The 17,832-nt window shown below is 41.0% G+C and overlaps 3 protein-coding genes across 6 annotated transcripts; 1 reads left to right on the top strand and 2 right to left on the bottom strand.

The window, feature by feature from the left end:
• Nucleotides 1-4,918: 4,918 nt before the first annotated feature.
• Nucleotides 4,919-12,575, bottom strand: snap47 (synaptosome associated protein 47). Of its 3 annotated transcripts, XM_029453238.1 has the most exons (6): nt 12,419-12,575; nt 11,779-11,856; nt 11,149-11,662; nt 10,517-11,019; nt 10,092-10,210; nt 4,919-6,703 (listed from the first exon to the last, which is right to left on the bottom strand). In XM_029453238.1, exons 3-6 carry the CDS (start codon nt 11,643-11,645, stop codon nt 6,557-6,559), a joined length of 1,266 nt encoding a protein of 421 aa, XP_029309098.1. In that variant the 5' UTR covers nt 11,646-11,662; nt 11,779-11,856; nt 12,419-12,575; the 3' UTR covers nt 4,919-6,556. The 3 variants fall into 3 exon arrangements, with proteins under 3 accessions (XP_029309098.1, XP_029309097.1, XP_029309099.1); XM_029453237.1 differs by lacking the exon at nt 12,419-12,575 and having other exon boundaries at nt 11,779-12,069; XM_029453239.1 differs by lacking the exon at nt 12,419-12,575 and having other exon boundaries at nt 6,567-6,703; nt 10,092-10,214; nt 11,779-12,069.
• On the top strand, nt 12,097-14,499 carry jmjd4 (jumonji domain containing 4). 2 transcript variants are annotated; one of them, XM_029453236.1, is made up of 6 exons: nt 12,097-12,739; nt 12,843-13,008; nt 13,098-13,223; nt 13,352-13,619; nt 13,736-13,882; nt 14,049-14,499. In XM_029453236.1, the coding sequence occupies exons 1-6, from the start codon at nt 12,487-12,489 to the stop codon at nt 14,325-14,327; spliced, it is 1,239 nt and encodes a 412-aa protein (XP_029309096.1). In that variant the 5' UTR covers nt 12,097-12,486; the 3' UTR covers nt 14,328-14,499. The 2 variants fall into 2 exon arrangements, with proteins under 2 accessions (XP_029309096.1, XP_029309095.1); XM_029453235.1 differs by having other exon boundaries at nt 12,109-12,739; nt 13,992-14,499.
• Nucleotides 14,496-17,381, bottom strand: iba57 (iron-sulfur cluster assembly factor IBA57). The gene is made up of 3 exons (XM_029453240.1): nt 16,909-17,381; nt 15,321-15,670; nt 14,496-15,196 (listed from the first exon to the last, which is right to left on the bottom strand). The coding sequence occupies exons 1-3, from the start codon at nt 17,247-17,249 to the stop codon at nt 14,805-14,807; spliced, it is 1,083 nt and encodes a 360-aa protein (XP_029309100.1). The 5' UTR covers nt 17,250-17,381; the 3' UTR covers nt 14,496-14,804.
• Between the last annotated feature and the right edge of the window lie 451 nt (nt 17,382-17,832).

Raw genomic sequence — 17,832 nt, 5'->3', positions numbered from 1 at the left:
AAATTCAACCTGATCGTGACGGTCCACACCCCCGTTACAGGCCCCATCTATTGTCATGGCATGGCTTTACCTACTTTGTAAAACATGCTCTTTGCCTAGTGTTGATGCAAAGGTATAACCAACATGTCCATTCATTCATTTGCATTTTTAAACTGGCGCATCTGGACAATTATTTCACAGGTCCCACTGTCAAGGCTGTTCTTACCATGCTGGCAGGGAGCCAGACGAGGCTGCTGGCCCAGGCTCCTTTTTCCCAAGTTCCACCCAGACGCTGCGTGCGCCGTCATCCTGCTGAAATGTAAACCCCAGATTCAGCTGTGTTTGTTATGGTTGCGCCAGCCCTCAGTGAACACACAACACTGTCACAACGTAGCTATAACAGCGGGGCAATATTTCAACAACGATCTATTTGGTCAGCTGCAATTACATCACTAGGTGGTCAAACACATTCGTTTGCTGGAATGATAATTAGGATTATTTCACGGGCAGTCTTAGCAAGGGTCCTAGACGCTGCTCTTATTTCCTAACACACCTCGACATTTAATACAGAAGTTTCAAGTCAAGTGCTTTTAAGTATGTTTTAACAGTGTCTGAACCTGACCCCACTGGACTGTGTTCACAGGAGCACCATCATTACTGTTGTTGCTGGGGATGCTCTGTTTAACAGCAGGGCCTGCTATAACCCATCTCTTTTAATCATCCAGCTTCAGTATAAACTATAGTTTAGACTGAACACTAGTGTTGCCCTTGAGATCACTGGCCTGCTGCACTAATGGCTATTTACTTTCAAGCGAAAATAAGTAACCAAGAAAGTCTATTTTTATCCTGAAATGACCCCAGTGTCAACCCCGCTGAGGTGAGGAGGGGGCACATCCTTAACTTTAATCAAACCGCCGGCCCTGCAGGCTGCACGCAAGTGCAACAACCTTTGCGTGGTACTTTCTTTTTTCTGTTCTCTTGTCAGCTCATGGGACCCAAAGTCACTATAACATAGCAGATTCCAAGAGGATTTAATGTTAAAGAATAAATCCATAGTCTGTCGAGCAACTAGCTAGGGGTCTGTGCAGTGTGGCATCAGTCGGGTGGGTAATTTATTGTAGGAGCTAAGTGTTTCCATTTGCAGTAAGAGCCACTAAAAACAGAATCGCTGAAGGTTTCTGGGGGGCCCGCTTGTAAAAGTACTGATGCAGTGTGAGCTGGCTCATAGCCTGACAACCTGTTTGGGAAACTGTATAGATGGGGTTTTAATGAATACATAATCCAGTCAATACAAAAAGGACTCCTCACACTTGCCAAAGTTGCAACTCTGGACTGTTGTGTGCTTATTCACCGTATGCAGAGAAATGCTATGCATTTTTAAAAGAGTTACCCAAATAAAATAAACAAGCCCTGCAAAGAAATGTCTGTTGTTGGTTACTGTTACTGTGCATGTGCGTATGCAAAGATTAAAATGCAGAGCTGCCATTCATTTTGAATACTGAACTTAAATATGTGTCACTGGATCCAACATAAAGGAGGAAATAAAGGAAAATAAATGCATTTCATGTATACATAGAGACATTTGCAAATATTTACATGTGTACTTCATAACCAGTGGACAGTGCAGTACCAAACCTGACGCCATACAATGTACAATATAATTATACTTTCCTAACAAATACTGCTATGGTCATAATGCACTGATTTTTGTAATGAATTGAAACTCACCATCAGCAACTCACTGCTGCCCTCTACTGAACCCCATAAGCACACATTAACAACGATTATGTTAAAGTATTGTTTTTTCTGGAATATATTATCCCTCATGGCCAGCAGGACGGTTAAATTCAGCAAGTCAATCCTGTGTTTTGGTGATGGGTTATCATTAAGTTGTTACAAATGCCCTAAATAGTATAATGTTAACATAGTTAGAATATGTTTTTCTGCTGAACCGCTCCTTACACATGCACATATCACTTAAAGTAATAACACTGAAGAAAAGTAGCAAATAATAAAGTGTGTGAATATGCTGAAAAGGCAAGCACTTCAGCAAAGTGCAGGTAGGTTGTAATGTGGGATTTCACCTGGAGATCATTTGAGCCTGATACTACTGTATAAAACCAAAGCCAAGTTTGGTTTGGCTCCAAAGCTGTCAACTCTGTTGCACAGAAATGAGAAAAGTTTGTGAAACAAAAGCCAGAAAACCACAGTACACCTCAAAGACCAAGGAAAACATAACAATAAGTGCACGAGTACATGATATCATCGTGTAGCTCAGCATCTGGGAAAGTACCACATTAACAGCCATGCGGAGCACATTTATGGTTTGACTAAACCAAAGAAAGATCTGAATCCAAACAATGCATGTGCAAAGAATGTATATTCATAAAAAAGAAAAAGAAAGTCCAATGTAAATCCACAGGGTGATGTCCGCGTTTGACTTGAACAGAAGAGAAAATGTTACCTCGCTGATAGCCAAAGAGGGGAAGATAATATTTGTTCTGTTGTAGACTACATATACACCCCCTGGTTGGACTCCAGCACCTTCCTTCCAGGAACGTTTTCTCCCAGTTCTAACATTAACCAACAGGCCTTATTTCCTGAAACCAGAAACTCCCTCAGCAAAAGGAAACCCAGCAACACCTGCACTCATGAGAGGCCAGCTAGGACGTGAGTCAAGAGCAGGCCATTAGACTGAGACACAGTCCAATAGAACAATGGAAGTGACATTTCTCTAACATTTTGTTAAAATACTTTACCTCATGCTCAACCTCAACGATTACTCATAAATGTATAAGTGTAATGCATGGCAAAAACTATGCATTGCTGAAAATAATCTAAATGAAAGCATGTAACTCGAAATAATTGATTTAGTTATTTCAACATCACCAAATAAAACAAAAACAAATGTCCCAAAGAGACACTGAAAATCATATTCCAGTGGATGACGACTCCAGCCTCTTTGTATTGCAGTCACATGGCTCCATATTTTGGAGCTCAGTGTAACCCACATGTGCCTTCGTAGCCCACAAACTCGGGTTGCTTTTTCCCAGCAAAGAGTTGATTGATTGGCCATCAATGGAGACATGCTCCTCGAATGAGAGCGGCCGCCGCAGAACTATCGAGTAAACAGACTTGGAAGTCAAGGCCAGCAAAATCCCTTGTGTCTCCATACCATCCGTTAGGAAGGCAAAGCCGGATCTCATGTATCTGTGGTCAGACAAGACCGCCACCACTTCCTCGTATTGCAAGGCTGCTTCAAAACCACGCCAGTGTGCGCTCTATTTCCCTAACCTTTTTTAAAGGGTTGGAATTCACATAACCATGTGGTGTGCTTCTGGAGTTTGGGACTTCCAGAATCTCACTGTTTATCACTCAGATCAAAAAAAAAAAACAGTTCACGGTGAAAACATTTTCAACTGTGCTGGAGGAACTTTTCATAATGTCATAACTAGGCATCCCTTTATTGTTTTCATGTGTTGTTCTTTCAGTCTCACATCTTTCATGGTGGCCTTTGTTTAATAGAAGTGATAAGTTCATGCTAACTGGGAACAGACTGTTAAGTGAGGCTGTCGGTCTTCTTTCAAACTCCTTTGTGTAAGGCGTCTTCCTGATTCATAATTGAGTGCTCAGCCACTTGCCAAATCAAATCTGGTCCACTGTTGACATTAAGTAGCCCCCCCCCCCCCACCCATAGGGGAAAGCAGTCCAACAAGGGGGGGTCATCTGATGCCAACAGTCTTGGTGCCAACAGGATGTTATTATAGTAGAGTGTATAAAGTGAGCCACTTCCACACAACAGCATGCACAGCGGCTGAAACATTCATTTACATCCGTTTCTAGTTTGCGCGTGTTTTGATATTCTCTGTTGCAATTTGTCACGTGGAAGCCGACTATGATTGTTGACATTTTGTTAAGGATTAAAGCCTGGTTAGAGTTCAGGAGGATCATTTCACTGCCGTTCTTTCCTTCCAAAAAAACTAAACGCAATTTGCTGTCCAGTTAATAAATGATGTTGTTTCTTTGACTCTAATGATCATTTTGTGCCAGGATACTGTGTTCTGCTGATTTCAGTCAATTGTTGTTCAAAACCTTCAGCTTGCTTTTAAAAATATTTCCAAGACTGTAATAGGTGGTAAAACTTATACGACACCGTTTGCAAGAGCTACAAAATCTCAACTAGTGAGCTCCACATGCTCCTTGCAGTGTATTCAGCGCCTTAACTTTTTACAATTCATGTTGCAGCCTAATGCTAAAATAGTTTATGCCATAAAGGCCCTTCTCCTCCGATCGCTTAGTTTGGCGGGGAGGCCAGAAGAGTTCTGATTATTTCAATCTTGATTAACGATTGATTAAAAACAGCTGCAGCTAAAAATGCTGAAAACATTGAGCTGAAAGACACTAAAAGATTTGCACAGACTTGAGAGGAACATAGTCCGGTGATACATGTGGGCTCCTCATGACAACTGACACCTGCTTTGTTCACACTACGAGCGACAAAGCAACAAGTCATTTTCAATGGAAGCCGGTTACAAGAAGATACAAACTGACGCCCTACTGTCGCTTTGTGATGCACCACGAATCAAAGTTGCGCTGGCATTTTTTCAGCGCTCCATTGACGCGGTGAAGCATTCAACCAATCAGGCTTTTATTTCACCCTGTTCTGTCCGTCTTAAACATTTCCCAGTTCAGGTAAAATGAACATCCAGTGCTATTTTTATATTGTATTGTATTATATTGTTATATAAATACATTAACGAGCGCTTGAACAACACTTCAACGGCGACTTGGTACAATGTAATAGGTCACGCTTGGCCGTTTTGTTGCTTTAGTCGCGTGAACATAACATTATACACATTCATAATTTAATCCAGAGTTAATACAAAAATATAAATAGCAGCTTTAAACTAAAGTATCCAAATAAACAAACTACTGATTTTACTTTATTTTATTGCAAATTATAAACTATTACAGATTTTCAATGGTGATGACTCCAAAACTTAAAATGTCAGTTGTGTTGCTTCCTTTTTTCATTTGTTTGCTTTCAGCTAAGATGCAGTTTCCACTTTATCCATCCAGTGTCAGGATAAATTAAGTATCCTAAGCAAAAATGAGCATCTATACAGCACTGAAATCATTATTTTAAAAACATTTCAAGTTTAACTTCCAGCTTATATCAAGTTGACAGTGATAACAGAAGACAATAAAATCACAGAATTACAAGACATGTGTCTGTCACAGATAATACAGAATGAGAATAGGATCAATCTTTAGCAAGACATACAGTAGATGTGAACGTTAATATGGAGTATTTAGTGTACACTATTTAAAAACAAACAAAAAGGAAGTGTTTTCTGTTTTGAAGTCCCAGAAATAGTTGCACATTTACAGTCTGTTATATATTAGTTATGATGGGACATTTTCTCTTGATGCAATACAAAGCAGCATTATTTAGACATGCAACATTAGGCCCAGGGAGACAATGTCTGGAGAGGACAAGTGACACGGACCTGAGAAAGACAAGTCTTCAGGAGAGAGAAGGTTATAAAAAGGAAGAATGGCTGTACATCATCAAAAACATGGATATTACCGTGATGCCACTGGAAAGTCCATTACTTGCAAATCATTTACTTGGGAAATCTGTTCACCCAACAAGATCAGGGTTATCCTTCACTCTTACACATTCTGTTATTGCAATGGAAGCAACATGCATATTGTTAAAAATATGTTTGTGCAGAGAGAATAAATTGGCTAGTTATTTTTGCTTTTCAAATGTCCATTTTGCCCTTCACTTTCGTTGTCATTGCCGTCTTCCCCTGGGCCCGGGGAAGGTGTAAAGTGCGTCTCCTCTGATACAACATGATACATCAGCTTATTTTTTCAGGCATTAGATGCAAGCAGTCCCCCCAAATGACTCATGTGCCACAACCAATCAGTAGGGCACCGATGACGATGTGATCCCTCACCGGCTTCCCACCACCAACATTGCGGATTGGTTTCGATAGTGCTAAGCCAATCCATAAGCACCACTACCATGACCCTAGTGCAGTGTGAGTAGTCGGGCGGCCATTTATCTATTGGTCAATATTTTATAATCTGAACCATGTGGTGATCAAGAATTCTTTTTCTATATGGAAACTCTAAAAACTAAAACAATTGTGTTTTCATAATGACAGTTGTGCAGCTGATAGCATCCAAGCCAAATGTAATGCTAACTATGCTAGCCGCATTTGTTAAGTGCTGCAGGACGCACATCCCATCGTGAAGATGGCTCATTATCCCAGTCTCATGTGTTGGAATTGTTTCAATATTGAAATATACTATTTGCACAAAGCAGAAAGTCATAATTTGAATGGCGAATTTCATGGATTTTGGTGAACATCTTTAGTATTAAGCGAACATTGACTCACACATGAACCCATGTGATTATGTAATTATATGCAACAAAAATGCTATGAAGTATTTTGAGCATATTCAAGTCCCTACTTCTGTTCCAACATTGTACCAATGTAGGAAGCTTGCAGTGCATTTCTTAGGAGGGACGTGGGGACCTCATGTGTCTGCTGGACTGTCAGAGCTACAGCAGCCTTTTCACACGGCACGTATGTTTTTCTATGTCCATGGTGGCTCGGTCAGTGGAGTTGGTCAGGTCATCCAGAACATCATCCTGCCGCTCCAGCTCCGTCTCAGCCTCCAGGGCAAGGTTCTTCAGCTGCATCAGCATCTACACACACACACACACACACACACACACACACACACACACACACACACGCACACACACACGCACACACACACAGTTGTGTTTTCATCGCTTTAGAGAACATTACATTAATTCCCTAGAGACTAAATGCTACTAGCCTAATCGTAAACCTTAGCCTAAACCTAATCTAATCTTAAACCAAGTCTCTAAAATGTAATGATTTACGTTATGGGGACTTGCCTTTTGTCCCATGTAGTTTTGCAACATGTGGACCATATGTGGAGAGGTGTAAAGATTGGGTCAGTGAGTTAGAAAGAGTGTGTTTGTGTAAAGGAGTAGATTAGTTTGAAAGACAATAGCCTGCTGCTTAATGTCTGCAGATGAGAGAGAAACTTTACAAGTCCACACAGAACAGATACTTACGTGGCAGTTATGATAATATTTCATATTATTCAGTCTATGAAGCTTGAGAAGATATTCAGAGAGAAAGCTTTTTCTCCAGGGATCATTGATATCATACAATACGGTTTGTTTTTCTGCTCTCAGTGGTTTTAAGGAATACTGCGACTCCATCTCTCCGGTCCAACAACTGTGTATGTTATGGTTGATGGAACAACTTAAAAACAAGGTGATGTGCCAAGCAAAACCTAATAAACACTACTCCAAACCCCACCACCATGGTTTCTAAACTAATATTATGTTACGCTGCACATGCTCTCACACACCCACCGACATTATGTCAGTTTTCACTGGCCGGTACATGCGGACATTGCAACTGAGAACAGAAACAGTTCCAGACGGCAGTTTGAAAAACAGATAGTATGTCAATACACACCGAGGAGCGACTGTACTCGCTCACTCAGGTCTGTGACTTTACTATTACGACCGGGGGAACATGACAGAATCATACCTCACAGTTGACATGAGTTTTGGTGTGTCCGGAGAACAACACAGAAAAATGAATATTTTTAGCTGCTGCTTATACAATGGTTAGAGGACTTAAGTCATGTAGAAAGCCCTTAAATTAAACATTTAGGTTAGGACTGATAGAAAAATGCTAGTCTTGTGCATAAGTGGGGTAATTTCAGGACTGTGGATAAATAGCAAAATACAGTACATGAAATCTACAAATGAGTGATCCAGTTTGTGCTGTTGGCAATGGAGGAATTACCAACCTCAAACAATCATACTGGTGTACAAAAGATCAGACAAAAGGGAATATTTGCTAAAGCACTTACTGCAAGACATTAAACTGAGTGACCCTCTGTACAAGTTGCACCACTGTAGATTCTAATCTTGACATGAATTACAATGAGAGTAGGGTGTGTACAGAAGCATAGCATTAAATCCAAATTGGCAGCCTTTGAAGTTTGAACCATTATCAGCTGTAAACAATACGCCATTTATGAACACAATAGACAAGCCGACCTGTATGACTGGCCCAATGATGTCACTGCTATGATACATTTGTTTGAAAAATGATTATACAGACAAAGACAACAGTGAAACATTGTACATGTTATGTTATTATGTACAATAATTAACTACATATCAGGTATAAAGTAATGATTCCTCAGATTTCCGCAGATCTGAAAGAACATACAAAATATATATATTTACTTGGAGAAACAAATCTCACAAGTGTCCTTAAAAGGTCATATACTGCATTCAGAGCATTAATATAGCAGCAAACAACTATTTGCTATGTGAAGATATGATGGAGTAATGTCGTCCTGGGTAGAGAATGAAATCACACTCCATCTGTGTGTGTCGTAATCCAAGCTTCTTTGTTCTTTGTTAATGTAGCCGGTCCGGCGACGCATGCATGTGTGTGCATGCACTAGCTAATGGCTAACGCTCATACGGCGGTTCCCGCTGATAACGCGGCCCATGTTGAGAGCTGTGTGGAGGCAATCACAGATATGCTCTGAATTCTTTAGAGAGAACCTTTAATATTAATGAAATGCCTCTTCAATAATAAGGAAAAGTGTATGAAGGGGGTTTCGATAAAAATGAACCAAGAAACTAAATTGCATTACTCTTCTTTAATATTTACTGCAGCTAGGTTTCAGAATTCTGAAAATGACCCTCAAACAGAAAAGTAAAGATGGAAAAGAGCCTCAAAAACAGAGTTTCTGGCTGATAAAATCAGCTCAAATGAGGTGTGCGTTACGTCAAGGAAGGATCAGAATGCCCTGGGTGAGCATTTCTCCACCTCTCTTAAGCCCTAAAGAAAGGGCGTCATCACACCATGAGTGGCCAAGAGGTGAAACGCACCAAGATGCGCTGGGAATTTGCAAATAGTCTTGATTTTTTTTAAGCTGCTCTACTTGACATATTAAATCATTTACCAATTTTCGATCGATGTGCCTGTAAGGAGGGCACAAATGTCTCATGACGCTTTCGTAATTCACATATCAAGTGTTAATGGCCGAATATCTCTTATAGCTAATTAGAACCCGGTTGATAAGTTGGTTGGGCCAATATATCGTGTATATATATATATATATATATATATTCATACATGTCGGCCAATAAGCAACAAGAAATAGCAAAACAAACGTTAAAGAGTATTTTGACAACCAGAGAATACAAGAAACTTCATTTTTTATCTGTAAATTGGTCAATTTCTTAGTCACAATTCCTTAAAAAACACATTTGAGGGATCCTTATCAAGAATGTTTATGTTAAAGTAAAAAGAAAAGAATATCAGATTCAAATATTTTTCTCAATCGGACATTATCTGTCAGGCCGTAGTTCTAAGGGTTAGGGTTAGATGATATTTCTGTGTTGGAGGCTTTTACATTATTTCATATATCAAGCAAGCTTTAATATAATCTTGGCTCCAGGTGGTAGAGCCTTGGTGTCATCTCATGAAGTCTACATTTATTCAATCATCTAAATGCCGTATGTGATGCGCATGTAAGAATGATTTACCAAAAACAAAAGTAGTTTACGAAAAGGTTTTACATAAATATCTTGTTCTAAGCTACCTGGAATAGTGTGTCACACACAAGACATTATCTGAATCATAGGTCTGTATTTGCGTCACTGTGTAGGTTTTGCCACCACATAGTATGTCTGTAACATTTCTCAGTGTTGCGAGGTTCTGGATGGAAAGACGTTGTTAAGTCTGACCAAATGACTGAACATGTTTCTTTCCTTCTCTTAAAACCAGGACGGACTTTGGTTTGTGGTCTAACTAAATAACATTTTAATCATACGGGAGGAAAAATAAAAATCATTATGCTGAATTATGGGTTGGAATCAAAATACATGTCACCAAAACCATAGAGTTATTTACTATAATACATACACATATATACATACACACACATATGTGTATATATACAATATGAAAAATCTAAAAGTTACAATAGTGCAATTCAAATATTCATTCAGGTCTCACCTGTTTGAGTTCCTGGGCCTCAGCCTGACTGACAGATGGCTGGAGGACATGCAACTGGGACAGTACTCCTGCTGGGACCTCCAGTGGGAGCTCTGTGTCTTGGCACTTCTGCAGCAAACCTGACTCCATGGGTGGAGATGGTGAAAAAGTGCAAAGTGCATATGCTGTTTATGAGGAAACCAGACAGTAAACTCAAAGTAACTGAGGCAATTGGGATGAAATGACTCATCAAAACACATTTCTGTGAAGGAGAGACACCAATAACTGTGTCCAAAAGTCATGTGGATGAAATGTTTTTACATGTGGCTACACACCTATAAATATACAGAGATGGAAACATAGACCTTTACTGCCACTTAGTGGTCAATTTCATACTAGACATGCAAACAGTGAAAAAGCCTCTATTTATATTATCGGTGCCTTACCTTCATTCCAGTTTGGCCCCTCTGTGTCACACGGAGATGAAAGTGGAGTTGCTTTGAAAGCAGTGTATTCACTAGTGAACTCCACTTTCTTTTTGTACTGCATCTCTAACACCGACATTGCCTCTGGCATCTTGGCAGACAGGAACCTGTAGTATATATCTGGCTTCCCAATAAACCGCTGTTTAACAGTGATCTCATACGGACTGTGCACCCTGATTTCGTCAATTTCATTCCGTTCAAAGCGGTGAAGGAGTTGACAGTTTGTGTCTCGCACCTCCAGTGAGGACACCAGCACCAATAAGCATCCTGGTTTTAAGTCAGAGTCCCCGCCTTTGGTCACTACAGCTGGGATGCTTGCGATCACTTTATTTCTACCGGACCCTTTGCCAGCTGCTGAAGCAGCGGCAGCTCTTGCAGCGTCCTGAGCCTTGGCTTCCTGCTGAGTTTTCCAGGGGAGTTTACCAAAAGGCCACCATGCGGGCGATTCCAGCTCTGACAAAAGCCTGAGGTAAAAGGGAAATCAAGAATTAATGAGATTATGACTTCTTTCATTATTATATAAGGCCTGTTTCTGTATTGCAACTACTTTGTTATCGCAGTACAAGAATAAAACATGAACAAGACATAATTACTTATCAGCCACGCCCAGATCAGAGTCAATCTTCTCCAGTCCCTGCATCGCATTGTCAAACTGCTCTCCTTGGTGGCTGAGGACTCTGCCGGTGTCCTCCAGTCTTCTCTGGGCCCCTGCCACCAGGTTGATCAGCTTGCTGCCCTTAGAGGGTTGACATTCGGCCCCACTGGCCTCTGAGCTGGGGGACAGGAGGCGTTCTCTCCAGAAATGCTCTAACACATTATAGACCACCACCCTGTTGGGCTTAAGGGAACCAAACCAGTGTTTCACATTGCCCTCTTCAAGCACTGTGAGAGTGCTGAAGATGAAGCTGGACGACTCCATCTTGATCTCCATGATCCTGGAGAGGCGGAAGCTGGTAAGACTCTCCTTACTCTGGTTAGAGGCGAAGCGCACCATGGTCCTGGTGAGGGACAGGGTGCCAGTCGCCCACCGCTTCTCACTGGTAATGTAATAGGAGCCGGGCCAGCTGTGGATAGGAACGTCCTTGCTCATTTTGGTAGGAGATTCACCTAGGACAAATAAGCTTCAGTATTACACATGTACTATACACCTGCACACACTGTTGCTGCTTAGAACACCATAATGTACTGTGTGATCTCTACGTCCTGATAGTGAACATACTTACTACAGAGTGTAATAAGGGATCCAGGCAGCAGATGAGCTCAGCTGAGGCGTTCAAACTGGCAGCTTCAGGAGGAGCGACCTTTACGAGTGCGTCATTATAACGTTATAAACCTTCTTAGCATATATCACTTCCTCTTGGTGTACTTATATCCGTCCCACAGCACATACATCCAGAACATTACCCAGTTGGGCTGAGCATTAACGTTGTGTTACCCCACACTCTTCTCAGTATCGCTGATGTTTATTACGGAAGTGACGTCACACAGGAGCACGGCTGTATTTACTGTCCGACTTGAATACTCTGCTGTCAGAAAAGGCTATCGCAACAAGGTTTTGGAAAATATATTTTTTGTTAGCTAGGACAGCGGTTTCTGAATAAGCTAAAATAGCATGCAGTGTTAGCTTTAAATAAATATAAACGAATTCATTAAACAGAAACGGCATTATTGTGCGTCCTCCAGGAACCATAGCCTGCTATCCTCGGGATGGAGTCATGTGCAGCGACCTGTTGTCAAAAAATACATTTTCGCATAATGTTAGCTTTCTAGCATAATCTAGCTTGAGTTTGACGGCAACAGTGAACATACGTGCGTTATGTAACTGTTAATGTCAAACCAATTGACCTGCAAGCTTTTCCTTACCGTGTCTTGCTGTCCAAACAGTGACAGCTAAGCTTGCTAACTGGCTAGCCGAGGGGTTGTTTACCATTATGGACAGGGAAGCGTACCGTAACTGCTGCAGCTTGATCAAAGTACCAAGACAGTCTTATGAACAGTTTTGGTCTTCGCATTTTGTAGATTACATCGATAGGGAGCTGAGCTATTCTAAATTTTTTAAGAAATACTTGCTTCCCAATCACCCATGTATGTTTTCAAGAAGGTTTACAGAGGACTGGAAGTGTAGAAAACAGTGGGTGTCTGAGGAGGGGAAGCCTGATTTCCAGAAACTGCTACAAGAGTTTGGTAAATAAGCCTATTACTAATGCAGAAACTACCATACATGATGCAGCTGCTTCAAGGATTGTTGTTATGTGTCAATTGATAATGTATTTGTTCTTTATCGCAGATGAAACTCCTGTTCCTGTTGCAAACTGCAATGCAAAGGAGTACAATGCAAACCCTAAACAAGTTATGTCTTTCAAAGACTTTATACACTACTGGAAGGAATACATCCAGAATGGCCACTCATCACCTAAAGGATGTCTCTATCTTAAAGACTGGCACATGTCAAGGTATCAATTAATACAGACTGACCTAACTTTATTTCATACAGAAAAATGTGCAAAATATGTAACTGTATCAATGTATCAATGTTCTACAGGGACCTTCCAGAGCATAATGTTTACACCACACCAGTCTTCTTTTCTTCTGACTGGCTTAATGAATACTGGGATACACTTGAAGTGGATGACTACCGATTTGTCTACATGGGACCTAAAGGTTCATGGTATGACATATTTAACATAATGTTAGCAAAACGCTGATTGCAGCTTTTTTTTTTTTTTTTTATATATTTTGATGTTATTAGTTGTTAGACAACACATCTATTAATCAGATGCACTTTCTCAACACCAGGACCCCGTTCCACGCTGATGTGTTCCGCTCCTACAGTTGGTCTGCAAACATCTGTGGCAGAAAGAAATGGCTCCTGTATCCACCAGGTCAGGAGGAGTTTTTACGAGACACTCACGGCAACCTCCCTTACGATGTAACATCAGCTGAGCTTCGAGACCGAGGCCTTTTTCCACACTCCGAAGAAGCCTGTCAGCCTCTTGAAATTATTCAGGAGGCAGGTGAAATCATTTTCGTGCCCAGTGGCTGGCACCATCAAGTTTATAATCTGGTAAGAACTGTAAAGGCAACTAAATCTAAGCAGTTGAGTAAACATGACATGTACATTATGGTCCGTATATCTAAGTGTGATATAGGAATTCTCTCTCTTTAATGTTTGTATTACAGGAGGACACCATCTCTATTAATCATAACTGGTTGAATGGCTGCAATGTAGACATCATGTGGCAGTTCCTTCAGAATGAGCTGTCGTCCGTTCAAAAAGAGATAGACGAGTGGAGAAACACGATGGACTCGTGGCATCAGCACTGCCAGGTAACTTCAGAGACGAGACCGTCCCGCCTGCATGCTTCCTAGAAACACGCTGCTGCCGTGGACGTTTGCAATATCATGTTTTAAGTCATTGTTGTTTGTTACTTTTCAGGTCATTATGAAGGCCTGCTCTGGTATTAACTATGCAGAATTTGCCTCGTTCCTGAAGATCATTGCCGACAACCGAATGGCTTTCCTGAATGCTTGTTCCACTGGGGATACCTCCGATTACCCACGGCATCTCTCAGACACCCTCACCACACTTGGACCTTACCATGCTGCCTTTGACCTACAAAGAGTGGCTCACATAATTGAATGCCTACTCTGCAATGAAGACTTTAAGCGGCTCGATCATTCAACTTTGACTTTGCAGCCGGAAACCATGTTACAGCAAATTCGGGAAACCATACAATCCACAAGGGGGCAGCATCTCCTCTATCAGGAATAAGATGTGCAGTGGCGTCTCAACAATGTTATCACCATCTGGAAATGGCTTGAATGAGAAGTGCCAATTTATACAGTGCAAATTAGATGATGAAGGTGTTACTGCACCTTTAGTTTGAGATGAATTGCAATCTCAAATGTTGAATGTTTGGAATAAAAATACACAAGTTAATTGAGTTTTTGTATTTTTTCATATTTATTCAACAACCATCAATACCATGACTGTTGGTATATCATGTTGTATAGCGCTGCAATAGATTTGTTAAATAGCATAATTCTGTGGTAAATAATTTACATTTTTGGGAAAAGTCACTCTTAAAGTAGATTTTATTGCAAACAAAACTAAAAATACTCACACATATTAGTGCCACACAACTGTTAAGCAATGACAGTGTAACATACTGTACTTCGGGGTTCTGTCTATGAGAAGTCTGTCAGATCCGATGTTTGTCACATTTTTGGAAACTATAAAACATCCTCTTCAGTTGTTTTTCACGTCTTTAGGCCACCAGTCTGGCACAGAGGCCTCAAGTACCACTGTGGTGTCGTGAGAAGATTTGAGTGTCAATGCTTCTTTGGCATGAGCCATGCGTATTAGGCTCAGACCCAGCTCTCCAACCCCTGCTCGGTGCTTCCCAGCTGGCTTGCCCGACTGCGTTTGCAGCGCAGCTCCTTCCTCAAGGTCTTGGACTGGAGCTGACAAGTGTACTGGCATCAGGCGTTTCCGAATCACCCCAGTGTGATGAGTCCTGGCTGTGAGCTCCTGGCCAATGTAACAGCCTTTGCTAAAGCTGATACCCTGCATGTAGACGAGATTTGACTCTAGTGGTAGTGCCACCCCGGGGGGAAGGTCCTTCACTCCCTCAGGAAGTCCTAGACAACAATGACAGCAGAGGAAACAAACAATAAGCGTCAAGAGCACATGTGCATACAAATCCTTGTTTTGTCCTCTTTTTCTCTTTTTAAAACAAACTGCAAGTATTCTAACTGGTCTTACCTATTGCATAGCGATGTCTGTGATAATCCACCGAGTCACCTTTCTGACATGATGCAATGATATCCAAGGGATCAACTTGGCTGTCCAACACCAATCTCCAGCCCATTTCCTGAATTCGGGGATCGGTCTCCCACACCAGAGCTTTGTCTGGGGAGGAGAGCTCAGGTTTACTGGCCTCTTGACCTGCGTTCTTTTGCTTGGAAAGCACCGCCCATACAGAGAGCTCTGGACAGGGGTTTATGTTGACCTTTCTGCGGAGCTTGTACATCTTCAAATGTCTCAAGATTGAGTCCTTCATTGTGCTTTCACATTCAAGGAAAACGCCCTGTCCTGCATCAGCTTCTTTCAGACTGAAAGGAAATAGAGAAAGTTTAGTGCCTATGAACTATAAAAACTAAACAATCAGTTAATTCAGAGTTACAACATACCTTTGTACTCTGTTACCTGAGTTAATGACGTTGTTTGTTCTCTAGAGAATCGTTTTATTAGCACCAAAAGATGTGCATATCGACATATAGCTTGTATTAATTTACCTAAATCTTACTAGTAGTATTGTATGTCTTTCTGTGATTCAAGATTGTATGCACTGCGCGCTGCACCCTCCCAGGTGTGTGTACGTATTTCGGCTGAATAGGTGAGGTTGGGTGGAGCTATGATTATGGGAAATACATACACAGACAGTACACAGGTTTACTATGAACAGCAGTTGTGTAGGGGCTTTATGTCACTTTCTTCATCAGAAAACTAGTGGAGTTTAGATGAAGACCATGTTCTTTGATTCTGGAAAAATGGCTAACATTTATTTTTATGTTTTAAGTTCAACAATTTTCTAACAATATATTAAAGTGCTACACATTGGATACTATAAGTACATAATTAAAATGAATTAAAAAATAAATCTGTATTAGTGTTCCAGCTTGCCAGGCAGAGTTCAAACTAAACATTTGGCATCGGTCTCATAATAGTATCACGGGAAACTAAAAGTTGTAAATGTCCTTCAAACTGTTTTAAAGCCTTAATATAATAGCATTTAGACAGCATCTCACTTCCTGTATTTACTGAAGGCTATTTCCTGTTGAAATGCATGTTGGGTTCAAGGTAATAAAAAAAAAGGACATCTGTTAGGTAACTGCAGCCATCATATGCAGCAAGGACGTCATTACTTAAAAATATGTGAGGGTGTTATTGGGGACTTGTTATGTACATTTGCAACATGGGGTCACAACTGAGGCCACGATTATAAATACTTAAGACACAAATAGAAAACTTTAAATCTATATATAGCCTACATTCTTTTGTCCATATTTGTTTGAGTACAACACATTAGCTGGCAAAGTGTTTTTCTATATTGACTGATCTAAATGGTGGACTGTTTATTCATTCTTCTCAGTTGAAAGTGACTTGGACAAGGACGTTTAGACTCTGTTTGTTATTACTATTTGAGCCAGACTGTACACACACCACTGACTGTCCGGGCCTGATGTCTGCTACTAGGCGAGTACCAACGCCTGCAACTGCCTTTCAAGATAAGTAGCCACACCCTCATGTTTACTGAACACAATGAACAGTATGATGAAGTGTACTGTACCTGTACAACATGATGTCATATAGTGTTCTCCCTTGCACATTGAGCATATGTGAGTACATAGCTGTGAGTCCAGGCTCCTCCAGCAGCCCCATGTCATTGGTTATAATCCCCTGAAGAAACGGGCTCGTGTCTTGTCCCTGGATTTTAAGTAAGGTCCTGTGAGGTAGGTGATAGCACACAAACTGTGCAGAGACATTTCTCTGAACAGTCTCCTGGCTGTACCTTCTAACACGGACCCCAGCTGGAGCTGACGCACCGGAGAGAAAGGTGACGCACAAATACCGACCGGTGTATTTTCTGGCGGACGTGAACGCCCCCCTGGCGAAACACAACACCCCCATGTTGTACAATGTCACAGGAGTGTGTTAGTTTTTAAATCTCAGTGGCTAACCTGCTGTTCAACAGTAGTGAACGGCTACATAACACAGGACATAGCAGTTGACTCCAGCATCAAGGGCTCCATTTTGAAATCCCACAATGCATTGCTCGATAATAACGCAACATGTGTCTCTCTCTCTCTCTCTCTCTCCACCCCACCCCCCCCCCCCCCCTGTCTTCAAAACATTACATGTCTGGTTCTGGACCGTAGACTACAAACTAGGACTGGAGGGGATCTTAAACAAACACAATCCAAAAGCGACATTTATGTATATAATATGTATTGTTATTATTATGATCATATTATTGAATAGAAATGCAATATTCTTGTTCTGCCTAGTTACTCGTCATTATATAGTTTTGAAATGGACATAATCTGTATTTATGGATTTGGAGCTCAGCCAATCCTGCAAGGATAGGTTTTGAATATTATCACAAGAATAAAACAGTTGATCTGTTGTTTCTACATGTGTGTAGCTTGGGTAGGACTATACTACAATATGGTGAGATACTGCACCCCTTTCTAATCAATTACTGGAATCATAT

Source organism: Cottoperca gobio, chromosome 17 (genome assembly GCF_900634415.1).
Source record: "Cottoperca gobio chromosome 17, fCotGob3.1, whole genome shotgun sequence".
Lineage (NCBI taxonomy): Eukaryota > Metazoa > Chordata > Actinopteri > Perciformes > Bovichtidae > Cottoperca > Cottoperca gobio.
This window is presented reverse-complemented; position numbering and strand designations above follow the sequence as displayed.

Excerpts from the sequence above, each read along its gene's own strand:
- snap47 (XM_029453238.1), bottom strand. The coding sequence starts at position 11,645 with ATGAGCAAGGACGTTCCTATCCACAGCTGGCCCGGCTCCTATTACATT. Across the intron at positions 11,020-11,148 it reads GATCTGGGCGTGGCTGATAA|GCTTTTGTCAGAGCTGGAAT; the intron begins GTAATTATGTCT and ends CTTTTACCTCAG. Across the intron at positions 10,211-10,516 it reads GGGGCCAAACTGGAATGAAG|GTTTGCTGCAGAAGTGCCAA; the intron begins GTAAGGCACCGA and ends CCATGGAGTCAG.
- jmjd4 (XM_029453235.1), top strand. The coding sequence starts at position 12,487 with ATGGACAGGGAAGCGTACCGTAACTGCTGCAGCTTGATCAAAGTACCA. Across the intron at positions 12,740-12,842 it reads GAAACTGCTACAAGAGTTTG|ATGAAACTCCTGTTCCTGTT; the intron begins GTAAATAAGCCT and ends TCTTTATCGCAG. Across the intron at positions 13,620-13,735 it reads ACCATCAAGTTTATAATCTG|GAGGACACCATCTCTATTAA; the intron begins GTAAGAACTGTA and ends TTTGTATTACAG.
- iba57 (XM_029453240.1), bottom strand. The coding sequence starts at position 17,249 with ATGGGGGTGTTGTGTTTCGCCAGGGGGGCGTTCACGTCCGCCAGAAAA. Across the intron at positions 15,671-16,908 it reads TATGACATCATGTTGTACAG|TCTGAAAGAAGCTGATGCAG; the intron begins GTACAGTACACT and ends ATTTCCTTTCAG. Across the intron at positions 15,197-15,320 it reads CAGACATCGCTATGCAATAG|GACTTCCTGAGGGAGTGAAG; the intron begins GTAAGACCAGTT and ends ATTGTTGTCTAG.